This window comes from Furipterus horrens, unplaced genomic scaffold (genome assembly GCF_987537825.1).
Source record: "Furipterus horrens unplaced genomic scaffold, mFurHor1.1.pri manual_scaffold_6, whole genome shotgun sequence".
Lineage (NCBI taxonomy): Eukaryota > Metazoa > Chordata > Mammalia > Chiroptera > Furipteridae > Furipterus > Furipterus horrens.
Genome location: NW_028327176.1, coordinates 76,350,090 through 76,367,827, shown reverse-complemented (window position 1 = coordinate 76,367,827; position 17,738 = coordinate 76,350,090). Strand labels below are relative to the sequence as shown.

The window sequence follows — 17,738 nt, the reverse complement described above, 5'->3', positions numbered from 1 at the left end:
TGTAGCCAACTTCAGCAATATTTTAGTATTAATGGTCTCTGATCAACTATGTACCTTCAGTTATCCACTCTTATTGCACCTATTTTGGAAATTAAAAAAAAACAAACAAGAAAAAAGGTAAGAAAAACACAAACGAACCCTCTGAACTACAGTAGTTAGTTAGATAGCTATAACTGCAGAATCTGTTGGTTTGATGAAGTGTGATTTGAAGAGTTTCACAGATTCCTTTGTCCCAACATATCACCCTGTATTTTATGAGGTAGCTTCACCCTGGCTGGCACAAAACAAGGCCCTTCGCATCTAAACTTCCACTATTCCACCCAAAATGGTCCACCTGCCACTTCCTCAACATGCTCCTTGCATCTTCTGACTGTGCCAGGGCCAGTCCCCAAGACTGGGCACCTTCACCCCCGACCTCTCACCTCCTTTCAGGTTTAGCTTAAATAGCACCTTCTCCAAAGCAACTCATCACATTCCACCATCCTGTTCTGAACCCTTTCCTGCATTTACCCCTCCACGTAGAATGGACTAGAATATCATTATCTATGGTGGTCACGTAAGTGTAGAAAGTAAAGAGCCCAATGTACAGAAGTCATCAGAGGCTCTGAGAAGCCCTGTACAAAAGAACCCCACTGCCCCTCACTTCACCCAACGCTTCTCCAATGTACTCCACCATGGAGCCTTGTGCACAGACCCACAGACAGACACCAAGGGCCCCCTGACTGCACCCCGTCAGCACACAGCACTGCACAAAAAGGCCTGTGAAGTGCTGCAAGGAGGGAGAGGGTAGGCGAGCACACAGAACCTACAGCCACTTCTGGGGAGGCTAAGCAAGACAGAAGGGTTCTAGTGCGAGGAGACCGGGGTATGAGTACGTAGAAGCACCCGGAGAGCCATGAAGGCGCACACTGAGAACAAGAGAAGAGCGCTGCTGCACGGTAAGGATTTGGAGATAACCTGTGCAAATGCCACCACGTGGGCCGGAAGAAAACAGTAAAAAGGAAGTAGTACAACATGGAATTTACCTGTAGGCTCCCCCCTACCACAGGCCTTTCTCCTTCACTCCAGTTCACCCCACAGAGTCTGCAAGATGGCTCACTACACCATATCGCTGCACAGACACAATGGCAGCAGCTTCAAAGTGAAGGATCCTGAGGTATTTTATTTGAATGAAAATTTTAATTTGAATTGTACATTCAAATGAAGTTGAAAAAATACAGACAGACCCCACGTACCCTTTTATCCAGTTACCCACAACGGTAAAAACAAAACTGTGGGTTGGTAACACAACTAAGACACTGACATGGGAGGAAGACAGAGACCATCTTCCTCCACCAGAGGGTCGAAGCCAGGGCAGCACACCTGTACTGCTGCAGCATCCAGGTGTCTGTGCAGAGACTGGACAAAGAGGCTGCCTCATGAAGAAGCCAAGCTCAGGAAGATGGAGGCGGTAAAACCAGAGAGACAGAAAGGCCCTACCATGAAGGAGCCAGGCGACAGTCAGGGCATCTTGTCTCAAGTGCAAAACAACTAGCAATAGCTCCTCTCAGTTTGGAATACAGAGTCCCATTTGGGTCTCTTTCCGGCCTAGCAATTGTCCCTCTTCAGTCTCTGTCTGGCATTCCTGAAAGACCCTTTGCCAATCCTTCAAGACCTCCAGGTCCAACCTCACTCAGGGTTCAAGCCTTAGCCTGAGTCACTTGCACCTTGAACTCCAACAGCACTCCACTGATGCCTGTGCCCAATATTGTCTCTCCAGAGACACCTAGTTCCCTGGCAGATGAGCCTGAGTACAGTCCTTGCCTGAATCCCCCTCCATAGTGACAGGACAGGGCCTTGAACACACTGACTGCATCTCCTAAACTGGCAGAATTAACGATACCTTTTAAAACATAATGTGCTTGATGGCTCTTCCTCTATTGTGTCTAGTTCCAGTATGAAGGAGAGAGAGAGCATGAAGAATGGGGAAGAAGCTTGTAGTGATAAGAATGGGGAGCACCCGGTAATACACCATATGTCTAAGCAGAAGCGGGGGTTGGGGGGGTGGGAGCTCTCTTCAGTCTGGTGACCAGGACAGGAGTCATAACATAACATAGACAAGGACAAATGCCCTTTCTAGACTATGAGAATGGACCTTTTTACTTCACGCAGAGCTTGATTCCCCATAATGTCTAATAAGAGACTTGAAAACCAACCTCCAGGTGCCTTTGTAAGCCTTGTCTGATGCTTCAGTAAAATTAAAATTTAGTGCTATCTTTCCCAAATCCATTTGTAGAACCTGTTTTAAATGTTACTATAATTAAATCCATTTTTACTTGACATTTTAGAAAGTGGTTCCTTTCTTCCACTTTGTAACTAATCAAAACCCCTCGTGCATTTGGAACCTGTGACAAGCTTGAGCGTGCCTCTAATTTCAAGCATTAATATGTACATATTATCCACAGCATGTCATTTGGGAATACATGTACGTGGCCACCTTTAATGGTGCTCACTCTCATTTTGCACTTCTAAGGTGAATCCTGCAGCTCTGTCTGGAGCCAAGTACTATAGGTCTCAACAACCCCATGAGGACACTTTTCCTCCAACTCCTTTCAGAAGCACTCCTGAAATGCCCACGTGTGCACGCACATGGTATATGTCTCTTTGCATGTGTTGTGTGTGCCTGTGGTGTGTCTGAGTGCAGCTGCATGCATGTGTGTAGCATATATGTCTGTGGTGTGCAAGTGTGCACACACATGGTATATGTGTGTGTTGTATATGTCACTGGGTGTATGTGTATGAGTCTGTGTTGTGCGTGTGTGTGTGGTGTATGTGTCACTGAGTGTGTGTGTGTGGTGTATGTGTTGCTGAGTGTGTAGTATCTGTAGTGTGTGTGTTTGTGGTATATGTCACTGAGTATGTATGTGTCTGTGGTGTGTGGGATATATGTGTCACTGAGTGTGTGTGTGTGGTGTATGTGTTGCTGAGTGTGTAGTGTCTGTGGTGTATGTGTGGTATAGGTGTCTGTGGTGTGTGCGCACATGTGTGGTATATGTGTCAGTGGTGTGTGTGTGTGGTGTATGTGTCGCTGAGTGTGTGTGTGTGTGTGTGTGTGGTGTATGTGTCGCTGAGTATGTGTGTGGTGTGTGTGAGTGTGTACAGTCCTCTCCAACCCAATCTCAGAGCAGAGCCGCCATCGCCCCTTTCTAACAGGGAGGCACACACACCACATGTCAGAGGCGGAAGTAGAAGGAGGTTGAGACTCACTTGGAAACATAGGCAGTCATTCCAGGGGAATGAACTGGGCAACACAGACTGGTTAAGACAATGACCATCTCCCCCATGACCAATTCTGATGGCAAATAAAGTCACACTGGAATAGCCCAGGCTGGGGTTGAGGGAGGGGTGTAACAACCAGGATCAAACTCCCGTAGCACAGCCAATGACCTATGCTTGGACTCGTCTACAATATTCCCAACAACAGCTACAAAATAAAGAAAGGGCCACTTACCCAGCATGTTTAATGTCCCGATCGTATTGGTCTTTAGTGTCTTGATGGGGTTGTACATGTAATTTGGAGGGGAGGCTGGAGAGGCCAGATGGTATATTTGGTCAACTAAAGGAGACAAAATGGAAGTGTTATTTCCAAGAAAAACACTAAAATAATTCTGAATGCCTGAGTTCAGACTGCTTAATAAAGGTGTTGGTATATCATTCACCAAAATTTTAGTTATTTTATTATTCTTCATAGAAAGCAATTTATATTTGTCATTAGAACTTTAAACAAAAATAGGAAGTCTAATTATCTGGAACAAAAAATGTGCTGGGCCAATTATTTGGGCCAGTTCTCCTCTAATTAGGGTCAACCTGATTATCAAATTGATTGTTTTCTGAGATCTGCCCCAGATAAAGCAGTCAAATCAGAAGGAAAACTGATTTTTCAGATACAGAATCAAGTATGAATATCTAAAGCAGCAATTTCCAATCTCTTTCATCTCATGGCACACACAAACTCATTACTAAAGTTCTGTGGCACACCAAAAAATAGGTATAATTTTGATATATTTACACAAGATGGCTATTGTTGTGTTGGCTGTTGTCATTTTTTACTTGACAATCTGAGGGAAAAGAGGTCAGGGCCCCTGACTAAATAGCCAGGTATTGCATGTTTTAAAAATTCTTGTGGCACACTGGTTGAAAATCACTGCTCTAAAGTAAACGTCATCTTAATTAAAAATCTACCAGTTACATAAAACACAAGTGACATAAAAGCAAAGGGACAAAAGTATGGGAGAAAATAGCCTTTCCATTTGCTTTTATGTGTCTAGTACACATAAAACCAGACACTGAAATGACGGAGAGTGATTTTTAAAGAGATGAATGGCAAAACAATGCAACACCTTCCCTTACACATAGGCATCACTTTAACATCGCCACCCACAACCCTCACTCTCCAGGGTCCAATAACACCTGGCACACAGCAGAAAGGCCCTTGAGAACCACATCTCCCAGTGAAAGGGCAGTGATGAACAAGCACGCAGGAGGAAAGCCATCCCTTCAGACAGACAGTGTAGGCCATGCCATCCCACTTCAGCTATACAGGTCAAAGAAAACACAAGCATCACCACAGGAGAGCCAAGGGATGGGGGACCTGAAACACCACTGCCGCAAGGAATCCTCCTTTGTACACAGCTTCAGTGTGCAAGGGCACTTACAGGGATTCCTCCATGACCTGCCCCTCCTGGCCACCCCCTGGCCTCCCACTCACTTCCCAACCAGGGACCAGGGCTCTCCTTTGAAGTAACAGCACTAGGAGCTAGGGTTCAGAGATGACAGGCAAAACGAGCAAACTCGAAAAACAGTCCCCACGATGAGTTCTCTGATACAACTTTCTCAGAAAATGACCTCCCCCCGCACCAAAAAATGCCCCAGCTCCCGACCTCCACCCACATACCACTTGTCCCCCTAAAAATCTCCTGTCATCTTCAGGAAAACATGGGAATCGCTGCAGTATCTTCAAGGATCTGGGGCTGTTTCCTGACATGCTCCCCAATCCCAGAGTGTGAACCAAATGACAATTTCTCATCCTCAGACAAGGGGCAGAAGTGGTGACTCCAAATGGATGTCTCAGAGACTGCGCACACATGAGCCGCCAAAGCCAGGGGGAAGGGAGAGCTGGGTGGTTCCACAGAGACAGCACCTGTGGAAAGAAATTCTAGGTATTGCTCAGTCATGTAATTACCCAGTAACTGTTTTTTTTCCTATACCAGGACTGTGTGTCGAGGAAGGCAGGAATAATATGTGAAAGATTATGGATCCCATATTTTGCATATGGGTGAGGCTTCTTTGTTTGCCAAGACTATTACAGAAAATTCCTGAAGTGATTTTTTAAAAAGGTTTTCCTGTTTAAAAAATAATACTATGCAACACGACTCTTATCCAAATCCTAACAACATTCTTTGCAGAAACAGAAAAAAAATTTTCACCCTAAAATTCATATTAAGTCTCAAAGAAACCTGAATAATCAAAGCAATCTTGTTTTTAAAAGAACAAAGTTGGAGGATTCATACTTCCTGGTTTCAAAACAAATTTCAAAACAACAGAAATCAAAATGGTGTGGTGCTTGCATAAAGGCAGACATATAAACCAATAAAATAAAGAACCCAGAAATAAATCTTTTTGTATATGGTCATATGATCCTCAACAAGGGTACCAAGTCTCTCAATGGAGAAAGGAGAGAGAATTAATAAATGTTGCAGGGAAAACTGGATACCTATAAACAAAAGAATAAAGTTGGACCCTTATTTTATTATACCATATGCAAAAATTAACTCAAAATGGATTAAAGACCTAAATGTAAGACCTAAAACGATAAAACTCCTAGAGGAAAACACAGGAGAAAAGCTAACCTTGACATTAAATTTGGCAAAGATTTCTTGGACATGACACCAAAAAACAAAGGAAACAAAAGCAAACATAAACAACTGGGACTAAATCAAACTTAAATATTTTATACCAATATCAAAGGATAAAATTAACCCAATTAAAAAACGGCAAAGAACCTTAATAAACATTTCTCCAAAGATGACATACAAAATGCCAACAAGCTTATGAAAAGATGCTCTATGTCATTAATCATCAGAGAAATGCAAATCCAAATCACAAGGAGGTATCACCTTATACTCCTTAGGCTACTATTTAAAAAGTAACAGAAATAACAAGTATTGGAGAAGATATAGAGAAATCGGAACCTGTGTGCACTGTTGGTGAGAATGTAAAATGTTTTTCCCTAAGGAAAACAGTATGACAGCCCTTCAAAATATTAAAAATAGAATTAATATATGATCGGGAATTCTAGTTCTGGATATATAACAAAGAGAATTGAAAGCACAGCCTTTTTTCTTTTAATATGTTTTATTGATTATGCTGTTACAGTTGTCCCATTTCTTTTCCCTCTGCTCCCCTCCACCCAGTGACCCGCACTCCAGTTCTCTCCCCCCTTTAGTCCATGCCCATTAGTTGTGCATATACTTCTTCTCAACATCTTCCTGTCTACTCCACTCCCTCCTACTACGCTTCTTAATTCCTGTACCATCTCCCTCCCTTTCCCCCTTCCCCCTCCCTGCTGACCTCCCCCCATAATGTTCCCCATACCTATAATTCTTTTTCCACTCTCGTTGCCTACTTAGTTTGCCTTTGTTTCGGTTCCCTAGCTTCTGTTGTTGGTTGTTGTGATACAGTTTTTGTTTTAATGTTCATAGTTTTGATCCTCTTTCTCCTAAACAAGTCCCTTTAACATCTCATATAACAGTGGTTTGGATCTAATGAAGTCCTTCAGTTTTACTTTGTCCTGGAAGCACTTTCTCTGCCCTTCTATTCTGAATGACAGCTTTGCTGGATAGAGTACTCGTGGCTATAAGTTTTTAACTTTCATTACTTTGAATATTTCTTGCCAGTCCCTTCTTGCCTGCAGAGTTTCTTTTAAGAAATCAGCTGAGAGTCTTATTGGGACACCTTTGTACATAATTCTCTTTTTCTCTCTTGCTGCTTTTAAGATTCTTTCTTTATCCTTAATTTTTGACATTTTGATTATAATGTGTCTTGGTGTGGTTCTCCTTGAGTCCCGTTTTTATGGAACTCTCTGTGCTTCTTGGACCTGTAAGTCTCTTTCCTTCCCCAAGTTAGAGAAGTTCTGCTTCATTATTTTTTCACATAATTTTTCAATTTCTAGTTCTTCTTCTTCACTTTCTGGCAACCCTATGATTTGGATGTTCGCTCTCTTGTAGTTGTCCCAGAGGTTTCTGAGCTTCTCCTCATTTTCCTCACTTTTTGTTTCCTCTTTCTGCACTGGTTGACAGTTCCTTCCCTATGTTCCGATTTGTTGATTTGATCCCTGGTTTTCCTTCCCTCACCACTTGTTTCGTATGTGTTTTTGTTCACTTCAGCAGGACAAACCTTCATTCCTTCCCCATCTTGACTAAGTTCCGTTGTTAGTTCTGTAAGCTGCCTTATAACTATAGCTCTGAACTGAGCCTCAGAAAGATTATATATCTGTTTGTCCATTAATTCACGTATTTGCTTTCTTGTCAGCTGCGTGACTGGGATCTCTATCATGATCCCTCCATCCTGACAGTTTTCATTTGCCTTTCCTTCTTGGGTGGGGCTGTCACACCTCCTACTCTATCAGGTGCAAAGCCCTGTGCACTCATCACTACTAGGCGACCCTTTTCACCGCACTGTGGTGTCTTGTGTGGGGGTGGGGAGGTCAAGATGGATTCCGGCCCTTCACTCTCTGCTGAAAGACCAGAAGCCTCCTCCTCCGTCCCCACACCCTCTGGGCCTCACAGTCCGAGGCAATGGGGGTCTGCCTTCCCTGGTGTTGGAATCGTGAGCTGATGGTTTTGGTGTGCAGCCAGGGGTGCTCCCCAGGTGCTTCTCACCTCCCCTTAAGTATGGATGTCTGTGCTTACCGCAGTCCTGCCGCTCATCGCTGTAGCTGCCGCCGCCAGCACAGCTTGATCTCTCCACCCCGGCTTCGCCCCTCCTACCTGTCTGGACGAGCACCCCTTGTTTATAACTTTATACGCTGGACTTCCATGTAGCTTTGTTTTCTGGAACTTCTGGTTATTTCTGGTTTTGCAGTAGTTGTAGTCCTTCTTAGTTGTGGAGGGAGATGGAGCGTGTCAGTCTAGGCCTCCATCTTGGCCGGAAGTCTTGAAAGCACAGTCTTGAAGACATATTTGCACACTCATGTTCACAGCAATACTATTCACAATAGCCAATAAGTCAAAGCAACCCAAGTGTCCATCAAGAGATAAATGTATCAACAAAGATGTTATATACACAGAATGGAATATTATTCAGCATTTAAAGAAAATCCTGTCACATGCTACAACATGGATAAACTTTAAAAATAGTACTCTAACTGAAATAAGCTAGTCACAAATAGACAAATACTAAAGGAATCCACTTATATATGAGGTGCTTAGGTAGACAAGATCATAGAGTCAAAAAAAGAATGGTACACCTTGGCCAGGTGGTTCAGTTGGCTGAAGTGTCCGCTCATACACTAAAAGGTTGTGGGTTCCATTCCCAGTCAGGGCACACACCTCAGTTGCCAATTTGATCCCTGGTCAGGGAGTGTATAAGAGGCAACCAATTAATGTCTCTCTCTCCCTACCCCCACTTTCCTCTCTCTCTCTAAAATTAATAAGAACATATCCTCAGGTGATAATTAAAAGAAAAAATGGTTAAAATGGTAAAAAACAAAGATATTTATGAGTGGCAAAAGCAGATGAAAAAACAAGTGTTAGTGGAAATGGGTAAAACCTTTATTACCAAAGTTGAAGTCATAAGTTAGAGTTTATGTATTTGTTCTCTTCCCTTTCTCAGCCCTGGGAATATACAGAGTCAAAATCAGGCTCCTGAACCACAGGAGATCACACAAGATTCTCCATCAGTTACCCAGTGAAGCTTTTGAATGCCTGGGGCCCCTGGCATCCTGGCAAAGACACTCCAGGTGAGGAGACTCTGGACCTTTATATATATTTATATATGTTAAAAAGCCAATTTTGGAAACCATTAGGTTAAGTTAAAATTAGAACCCCTGATAGTGAAAGAATTTTTCTTCATAAACAGAAAAAACACACAAAACCTTTTAAAATTGTTTATAATCTGTCAATATGCAAATTCACTGAAGGGATCTATCTAAGTAAGAGGAAATTCCTCTGACTGCTGTCTAATTTCCACCAGTTTTTCTGAGTTGGTAAACAGCTAAAATCCAAAAGAAAACAAAAATTCTATTACGAGAATGGCAAGTTGACAAGATTGTTCTCACAAAATCCCAACACTGTTAGGCTGTTTTATCTTTTCTGGCTTACAGATGTGACCATATGAGAACAGATCAGTTCCCACACTCCTGCTTTTTTATTTTTATTTTTTAAAATACTTTATTTATTTATTTTTAGAGAGGGAAAGGGAGAGAGAGAGAGAGGGAGAGAAATGTTGATGGAGAGAGAAACACAGCTCAGTTGCCTCTTGTATGCTCCCCAAGCAGGAACTGAACCTGCAACCCAGTCATGTGCCCTGGGGGAATTGAAACAGCACCCTTGCACTTGGAGGGAGAATGGCCAACCAACTAAGCCACACCAGTCAGGACAACGCACCTGCTTTTTTAAATGAAGGTCCTCAGTATAAGGAGTCCACCATTACATTTCCTCTTTTTAAAACACCTCATCACACCTGCTGCTGCTATAGAGCAGGACTGTACCAGATTCCAAGCAGAACAAACCTGGACAGACCTTCAGAGCTGAGAGCTACACCAGAATGCACTCTCAAGCACAGCTAACTGACTTTGATCTGGCTTCCGACCTGATTCACCAATCACTCGCATTTCAGCTCAAACACGGAACCTCCAAACACTCCCCAAAACCAGTGTAAATCAAAGTGTATGGGTTGTGATGTTACAGCACCAATTATTCAGCACTATTTTTACCCCTGAGGTGACAACATATACAGTGAAAGAAACTGCATTAAAGACTAAAAGAAAAAAGGGTGCCTGGAGAGTCTAATTCCCTGACATCAAGCATAGAGATTGAACTTTTATAACCTGACCCTGCCTCAGCATCTCCATTGCAGGCCTCAATTCAGATGTCACTTTGGGTGGGAAGCCTTCCTGGTACCTGGAAAGTCACCCTAACTGCTAATGGCCTGTGAGTATGCTTTGTCAAGTACTTCATACAAATCTTCACTAGATGATAACTCATGGAGAAGGAGAAGCAAACCCTTTTCTTTCTTTGGATCGCCACCCACCTTGCTCTCTGCAGGGAGGGCAGCCCCACCATTACCCAGAAGCACTTATGAATGCAGATTCCTGAGCAGACCTAATGTGGCAGAACGTCTAGGTGGGCCAGAAATCTGAGACTGAAAACAAATGCTGCTAGCTAGCCTCAGCAAGTCTGTGACCAGTGTGAAGTAAGTTAAATGAATGAAGACATACAAATTGGGTTTTTTTCCATCCAAAAGGGTATACATCTGGTTTGCTTTTTTTACCACTGGACAATTTAGTCCAACTGCTGCTCCCATTCACCCAACCTGAAAAGGCCAAGGTCTGTCCTATAAAACTATTTTGTGATGTTTATTTATATAGCAACACCAAAGCATCCTATATAGGAACCTGAAAATCCTATGAAAATCAGTGTTTTCAACAACCCTTCTTTCCTATGAGAATGTGTTCCACCTGTAGCATTAACAACATTAACTCCAGCTCCTGGCCTAAATGGGACCTGATACCAGAATCTGTTGACTAATTAATTTGGTAAGAAATTATGAAGACAAGAGTGGGGGAGAAACTGTAGAACAAGCATAAATAATCCACAATAAGAGGTGCTACAAAAATACTAAGTAAATTAACAACAGCAACAAAAACCCTCATAGCCCAGAAAAAAAAAAGCCCTCAAACATGTCAATTGCATAGTTCAAAGTATACCAAAATTGAGTACGGCATTCAAAACTCTAAGTATGGGGTGGTGAGAAGAAGGAAAAAGGAGAAAGGTAGGCTCACTCAGTCGCTGGACATGTGCCTCTAGGTGCTGACTGCCCAGTGACCCCCTCACCCTGACCCTGTTACTTTTACAAGGGCCATGTGCTGTAATGACAGCTAGAAAAATAGGAGCCTTAAGAAACAAGCCTAGAAGAGCTCAAATTAATAACCATTAAATAGTAAAGCAAACTAGTGTTTTCCTTTTTCACATGATTTCCTTAAATTAAGTTCAAAACTGCATTCCTGGCCTAATGCAGGCATGGTTTTTTATGTTGGGAAGAGGATGGACAGGGGTGGGAGAGCCAAGGCATGCCTGGCCCTACAGTGCATTCAGAAAACACCCCCTGCCTCACCACAGTGAACTTCCTAGAGACTTTCATTATGCATTTCAGTGTCCCCGAGATCCATACAAATGATAAATAAATGCCAAGGGGGAAAAAATTGTTTAACTCTTGAGATAACTAAAAATTACTGTTCAGAATCCATAACGAAATTATCTCCTACAAAAGGGAAATGTACATAAAAACACAGTAAATGTTTACATCTGTTTTTGGTTATTTTTACTGAAGTTCTTAGTGTAGGCTGCACCAGAGCCACACACAGCTGAATTGAGAAGATACCGATTAAGATTTGCACCCTGAAAGGGAAGATTTTGGAAAAAAGTAAAGCACAGCATCAGTTCATTCTGTGAACATGCGTGATTTTTTTAGTATATGGTAAAATCCCATCATACAGACACTTGCTACACATTTCTTTTTTTCTACAGTCCGAGTCAGAGGCTAGGCATAAAAACTGCACAAAATGTGCCTCTGCAACACGGAACGCATGGCCTAACCCAGGTCACCCAACAAAAGTGTTTATGAAAACAATGTTTTAAAAGATACAGACCTTTCCAAAGTGTAAAGACCAAATTTCTCTTGGCACAAGAAAGTAAAAGAGTGAAATTTCACCTTGATTTCCTATCAAATAATATTGACTCAATGCAAAAGGAACTGCACACGCCAAGGGTCTGGCGCAGCCCTAGGATGGAAAATCACCACTCGCCAATTTCCTGCAGGCAGGCAGCCACCCTCCCCTCCCCTGAATCTCCCCCAAGTACTAAGGGGCTCACCATGATAACATCATGGCCAGAAAGCACCCATAATGCCTGAGCTGCACTGCAGAACTCCCCATGGCTTTAAGTTCAACAGAAGATCTCTGAGAACTGAAGCCTCTGCATTGTATATTTATATTTGCAACATAAACTTAAAATGAGAAAGAAATTCCTAAATTATAATTTAACAACAGTATTCTAATCAGAGCATCACTCCTCAAATGTCTGCATGAACACAGAGGCAATGTGCTTGGCAAACACCGTTTCAAGATTTTGCTTATCTTTAATTTTCTACAGTTTGAATATGGTATGGCGAGGTGTAAATTTGGTGGGTATTTATCCTGCTTGGCCTTCTCTGAGAATCCCTGATCTATGGTTTGATGCTTGTCATTAATTTCAGAAAATTCTCAACTGTTATTGTAAGAACAGTGTCACTCAGAGAACCATAAGGAGGCAGCAAGCAGACAGAAAGAAGTTTATTTGAGGGAATTAATAAGCGGGGAGGAAGCCGTGCCACGAATGGCCCGACTCCGGGGTGCTAGGGAAGGAGGGGCTGTTTTATAGGGGGAAGAAAAAAGAAACTATTGAATTCAGTCGTTATCTCGCAGCTGTGAGTCTAGGGCTCACCAAGGCCAAACGGAGCTCGGATAGATGTACTCCACTATCATGGGGAACTCCCACACAGCTGCAGGCGGGTGGGGAGAGGGGCGATGGCATGGGAACTAAGGGTGTCAGTTATTACTTCATATTATCTATTCTGTTCCTTTCTTTTTTTTCTCCTTCTGAAACTCTCATAATGCATATGCTGCACCTTTTGTAGTTGTCCCACAGTTTTTTTAAATATTCTGTTCTGGTCTTTTCTTATTTACTCCTTTTCCGTTGGAAAGTATTTATTGACCATTTCTTCTGCTTTGTCCAATGTACTAATGAGCCCATCAAAGGCAGTCTTTATTTCTGTTACAATGGCTTTTATTTCAGGCATTTCCTTTTAATTTTTAGTTTCCATCTTTCTGTCTTCATTACCCATTTATTCTTGCACATAGTTCATTTTTTTTCCATTACAATACTTTGAACGTTCATCATAGTTATTTTAAATGTGTGGTCTGGTAATTCCAAAATCTCTGTCATATTTGTTCTGGTTCTGATGTTTGTTTGTCTCTTTAGACTGTGTTCTTTGCCTTTTAGCATGCCTTGTAAATTTTTTTTAAAGATTTTATTTGTTTATTTCTACAGAGGGGAATGGAGGGAAAAAGTGGAGGAGAGAAATATCCATGTGCGAGAGAAACAGCAATTGCTTACTTCTTGCACGCCCCCAACCAGAAACCTGGCCCGGAACCCAGGCATGTGCCCTGACCTGGAATTGAACTGGCAACCTTTCAGGTCACAGGACAATGCTCACCCCACTGAGCACACCAATCAGGGCAGCATGCCTTATAATTTTTCATTGAAAGGCAAAAATGATAGAGTAAAAGAAACAGATAAGAAGGTCTTTAATGTTAGATTTTGCTTATCTGGCCAGGAGCTAAACTGTACTCTGCCTGCTCCAACTCTAAGTGTCAGAGGCTAAAATTTCCTCTCATGTCCTTGTTTTTATCACCCCTGTTTTCTTTTGAGTTTCCCTAGAGACTCCTTCTTAAATAGGGCCTGACTCTTAGTACCACGGTGGTAAAATGTTGTGGGGAAGGAGAGGAAGCATTCTGCAGTACTACTCAGTCTTTTAGTGTACCTGAGTTGAATATTTCCCTTCCCCACATCAGTTAGGTTCTAGTAGAATAGTTTCCCTTAAGAGCAGGTTTTTGTTTGGGAGAAAAGAATGTCCTAGGTTTACTTCAAAATGTTTACTTTTCCTTCCCCTGCTGGAAACATGAAGAGATTTTTCTCTGATCTATAGTAAAGGCCTAGAGGGGCTCCTAGGGGTGACACTCACAAAAGTGTGCCACCCACCCCTCAAAACTGGGATTCTGGAGATTTTACCTCTCAAGCTTCTCCACACTCATTTTCCAGCAATTAGTCAGTTCTCTATAAAATGCTCCTACCAGGCTCAAGCAGCTGCTTCTACCCCCATAAATCATGATTCTCTGTGTTCACCAGTGTCTCAATTTTCAAGTGGCAATTTGTGCTGGGACCTAAATTATCTAATAGAGCAAAGAAAAGTTGTTGAATTTTGATTTGTTCAGCTTTTTTTTCTTTTTTCTTTTTAATCCTCACTTGAAGATATGCTTATTAATTTTAAAGACAGGGGAAAGGAGGAAGAGAAACATCAATGTGAGAGAGATACATCAACTGGTTGTATCTTGTATACACCCCGACCAGAGACCAAATCCCCAACCTAGGCATGTACCCGGACTGGGAATCGAACCTACAGCCTTTCAGTTTATGGGACAACGCTCCAACCAACTGAGCCACATCGGCCAGGGTTGTTCAGCTTTTCTCCTGCTGTGAGAGTAGGAGTGATGCTTTCCAAGTTACTGAATGCCAGGCCCAAAACCTTAAGTCCATACACCCACTGTTAAGTCCTTCTTCTCTTATCTCTTTTATCTACTGTGTGAACTTCCTGATGAATGGGTAGTGCCATCTCTCTTCTCTAGTGTCTAATCAGTTCTGAAAAGCCCCCACGTTCACGACCCAGTGTCTTCTGCTTCCCCTTCCAAGCCTCCATGTGTACAGGGCTCTTTGCTTCTCTGCAGTGTACTTGGTGGCCGAGCCTGCCCTCCTGTCCCCGAAGCTGGAACAAGGAGTTTACTCAACACTGCAGTCCCATTTTCGTCATCTTTTTTTTTTTCTTTCCATTTTCATCATCTTAATGGCTTCGCATCTGCCACACAAAACCCAAACACAGACTGGTACCCTTGACTCTGGCTACTTAGAAAATTCCCTGTGTCCTGAATAGATGGCTTGAAAGGATAATTAACTTGACTTTTTCCAGAGCTAAATATTTTACAGAGTACATTCAACATCTGAAACTGGCATGCCTTGGTTGGTGAAATCCAGTTTTAAAATCCATTTCAAAGCAATATACCTAACCAAAGATTTAAAAGACCTGTACTCGGAAAATTTTAAGATACTGAAGAAAGAAATTGAAGAAAATAAAAATAAGTGGAAGCACAAACCATGTTCATGAACAGGAAGAATTAACATCATTAAAATGTCCATACTACCCAAAGCAATCTATAGATTCAACACAATTCTTATCAAGATTCCAATGAGTTTTCCACAAAACTAGAACAAATATTTCAAAAATTTATATGGAACCACAAAAGGCCCCACATAACAACAGTGATCCTGAGAAAAAAGAACAAAGTTGGAGGAATCACACGATCTAATATCAAACTATACTGTAAGGCCATAGTAATCAAAACAGCATGGCACTGGCATAAAAACAGACACATAAATCAATGGAACAGAATAGAGATCCCAGAAATAAATTCACACCTTTATTGTCAATTAGTATTCGTCAGAAGAAGCAAGCATATACAATGCCCTAAATATAGTTTATTCAATAAACAGTGTTGGGAAAATGGGATAGGTACATGCAGAAAAATGAAACCTTCTTACACCACACACAAGAATAAACTGAAAATGGGTTAAAGACTTAAATTTCAAGACCCAAAACCATACAAATCATAGAAGAAAACATAGGCAGTAAAATTTCAGACATTTCTTGTAGCAATATTTTATCTGATATATCTCCTCAGGCAAGGGAAACAAAAGAAAAAATAAACATATGGGACTATATCAAATTAAGAAGTTTTTACACAGCAAAGGAAATCATTAACAAAATAAAAAGACAACCCACAGAATGGGAGAATGTATTCGCCAATACATCTGATAAGGGGTTAATATCCAAATTTTATAAAGAACTTATAAAACTCAACATACACACACACACAAAAAAAATAATAATAAAAATTCCAATGAAAAAATGGGCAAATGGCTTGAATAAACACTTCTCCAAAGAGGACATAGAGAGGGCCAACAGACATATGAAAAGATGTTCAACATCACTAATTATCAGAGAAATGCAAATCAAAATCACAATGAGATACCAACTCACATTGTCAGAATGGCTGTCATCAATAAAGCAACAAGTGCTGGCAAGGATGCGGAGAAAGAGGAATCCTTTTGCACTGCTGGTGGGAATGTAGACTGGTCCAACTACTGTGGAAAGCAGTATGGAGATCTCAAAAAATTAAAAATGAAACTGCCTTTTGATCCAGCGATCCCACTTCTGGGAATATATCCAAAGAAACCCAAAGCACTAATTCAAAAGAACATAAGCACCCCTATGTTCATTGCAGAGTTATTTACAATCGCCAAAATATGAAAGCAGTCCCTGTGTCCATCATGAGTGGATAAAACAACTATGGGACATTTACACAATGAAATACTATTTGACCATAAAAAAGAATATTTTACCCTTTGTAACAGTATGAATGGACCTGGAGAACACTATACTAAGTGAAATAAGCCAGTCAGAGAAACACAGATACCATATGATTTCACTCATATGTGGAATCTAATGAACAAACTGAACAAACAAACAAAAGACAGACAGACTCACAGATAAGAGAGCAGGATGACAGCTATGGGAGGCGGGGGTCTGAGGAAAAAGGAAAAAGGATTCATGGACATGGACAACAGTGTGATTGCAGGTGGAGATGGATATATAAAAAGGATAAATAGTAATGAAAAATACAATAATGATAAATAAAAAATAAAAATCCATTTCAGAGCAATATATAAGCAGATTAAGTTATATCAATGAGCACTGACAATTCCTTCTAAAGCAATCACATTCATTCTCTACAACCTAACCCACACAATACTAGGCTTCTATCATAACCCCCTCCTCCCATGACAATAGCAATGTCTTTGACATTTTCATTATTACCGCATGGCAGTTTCTGAATTCTATAGTACCCTATCTCAGTCCTGAGCCTGAGTACACTGCAACTGTATTCTCCTTTTCCAATTCTACCACCACATTCTTAGTGCAGGGAATAGTTCATTTCCTACTGGAAATGTGCAATTAAAATAAGACTGCTAATGTCTTTGCTTCTGACACGCAATGGTTAGACTTTGAAAATAGTGAGATGAGGAATCTGTGCTGAGGAAAATTTAATGAAGTTCTGCTATGATGCTGCAAAATTAAGTGACACCATTGTTACTTCAGTAAAATCCAAACTTGCCAGCCCTAGCAAAACACATAAATGAAAGTAAGCTCCACAAAATACTTTTCAAAATGGAAGCACATTTCTGCTACAGTATATAAATATCAGATCAACTAAAGTTTCTTTTATTAGGAAAAAGGAACTAAAAATAGAGTTATGTATTTAACTTTGGGTTATAGACTATATACTTTTACTATGCAGAGGAGGAAAATAATTTATCACATTAGCAGGACATATTAACTTGTTTATTGATGCTAAAAGAATGAACTTCATATTACACCAAATGGTAGTCCCACTTAGGATGAGTACAGGCTATAAAATTCAGTAAGAACAACTAAACTGAAGTGTATGTGAAATATGACTTGTCAGTCAAGGGGGCCCTAAATTGTTATCCTTTGTGTGACAATGTAACACTGAGGAAAAAAGGGTCGGCCCATGAAAGTATGTTCATCTG

General features: G+C 41.2%; 1 protein-coding gene across 2 annotated transcripts in view; it reads right to left on the bottom strand.

The window, feature by feature from the left end:
• Window positions 1-17,738, bottom strand: part of UXS1 (UDP-glucuronate decarboxylase 1) — a 104,236-nt gene that overhangs the window by 28,518 nt on the left and 57,980 nt on the right. For both annotated transcript variants that reach the window (XM_090281859.1, XM_090281860.1), the window contains exon 7: window positions 3,491-3,595. In XM_090281859.1, coding sequence (XP_090137985.1) covers window positions 3,491-3,595 — 105 coding nt within the window. The remainder of the gene's footprint in view (window positions 1-3,490; window positions 3,596-17,738) is intronic.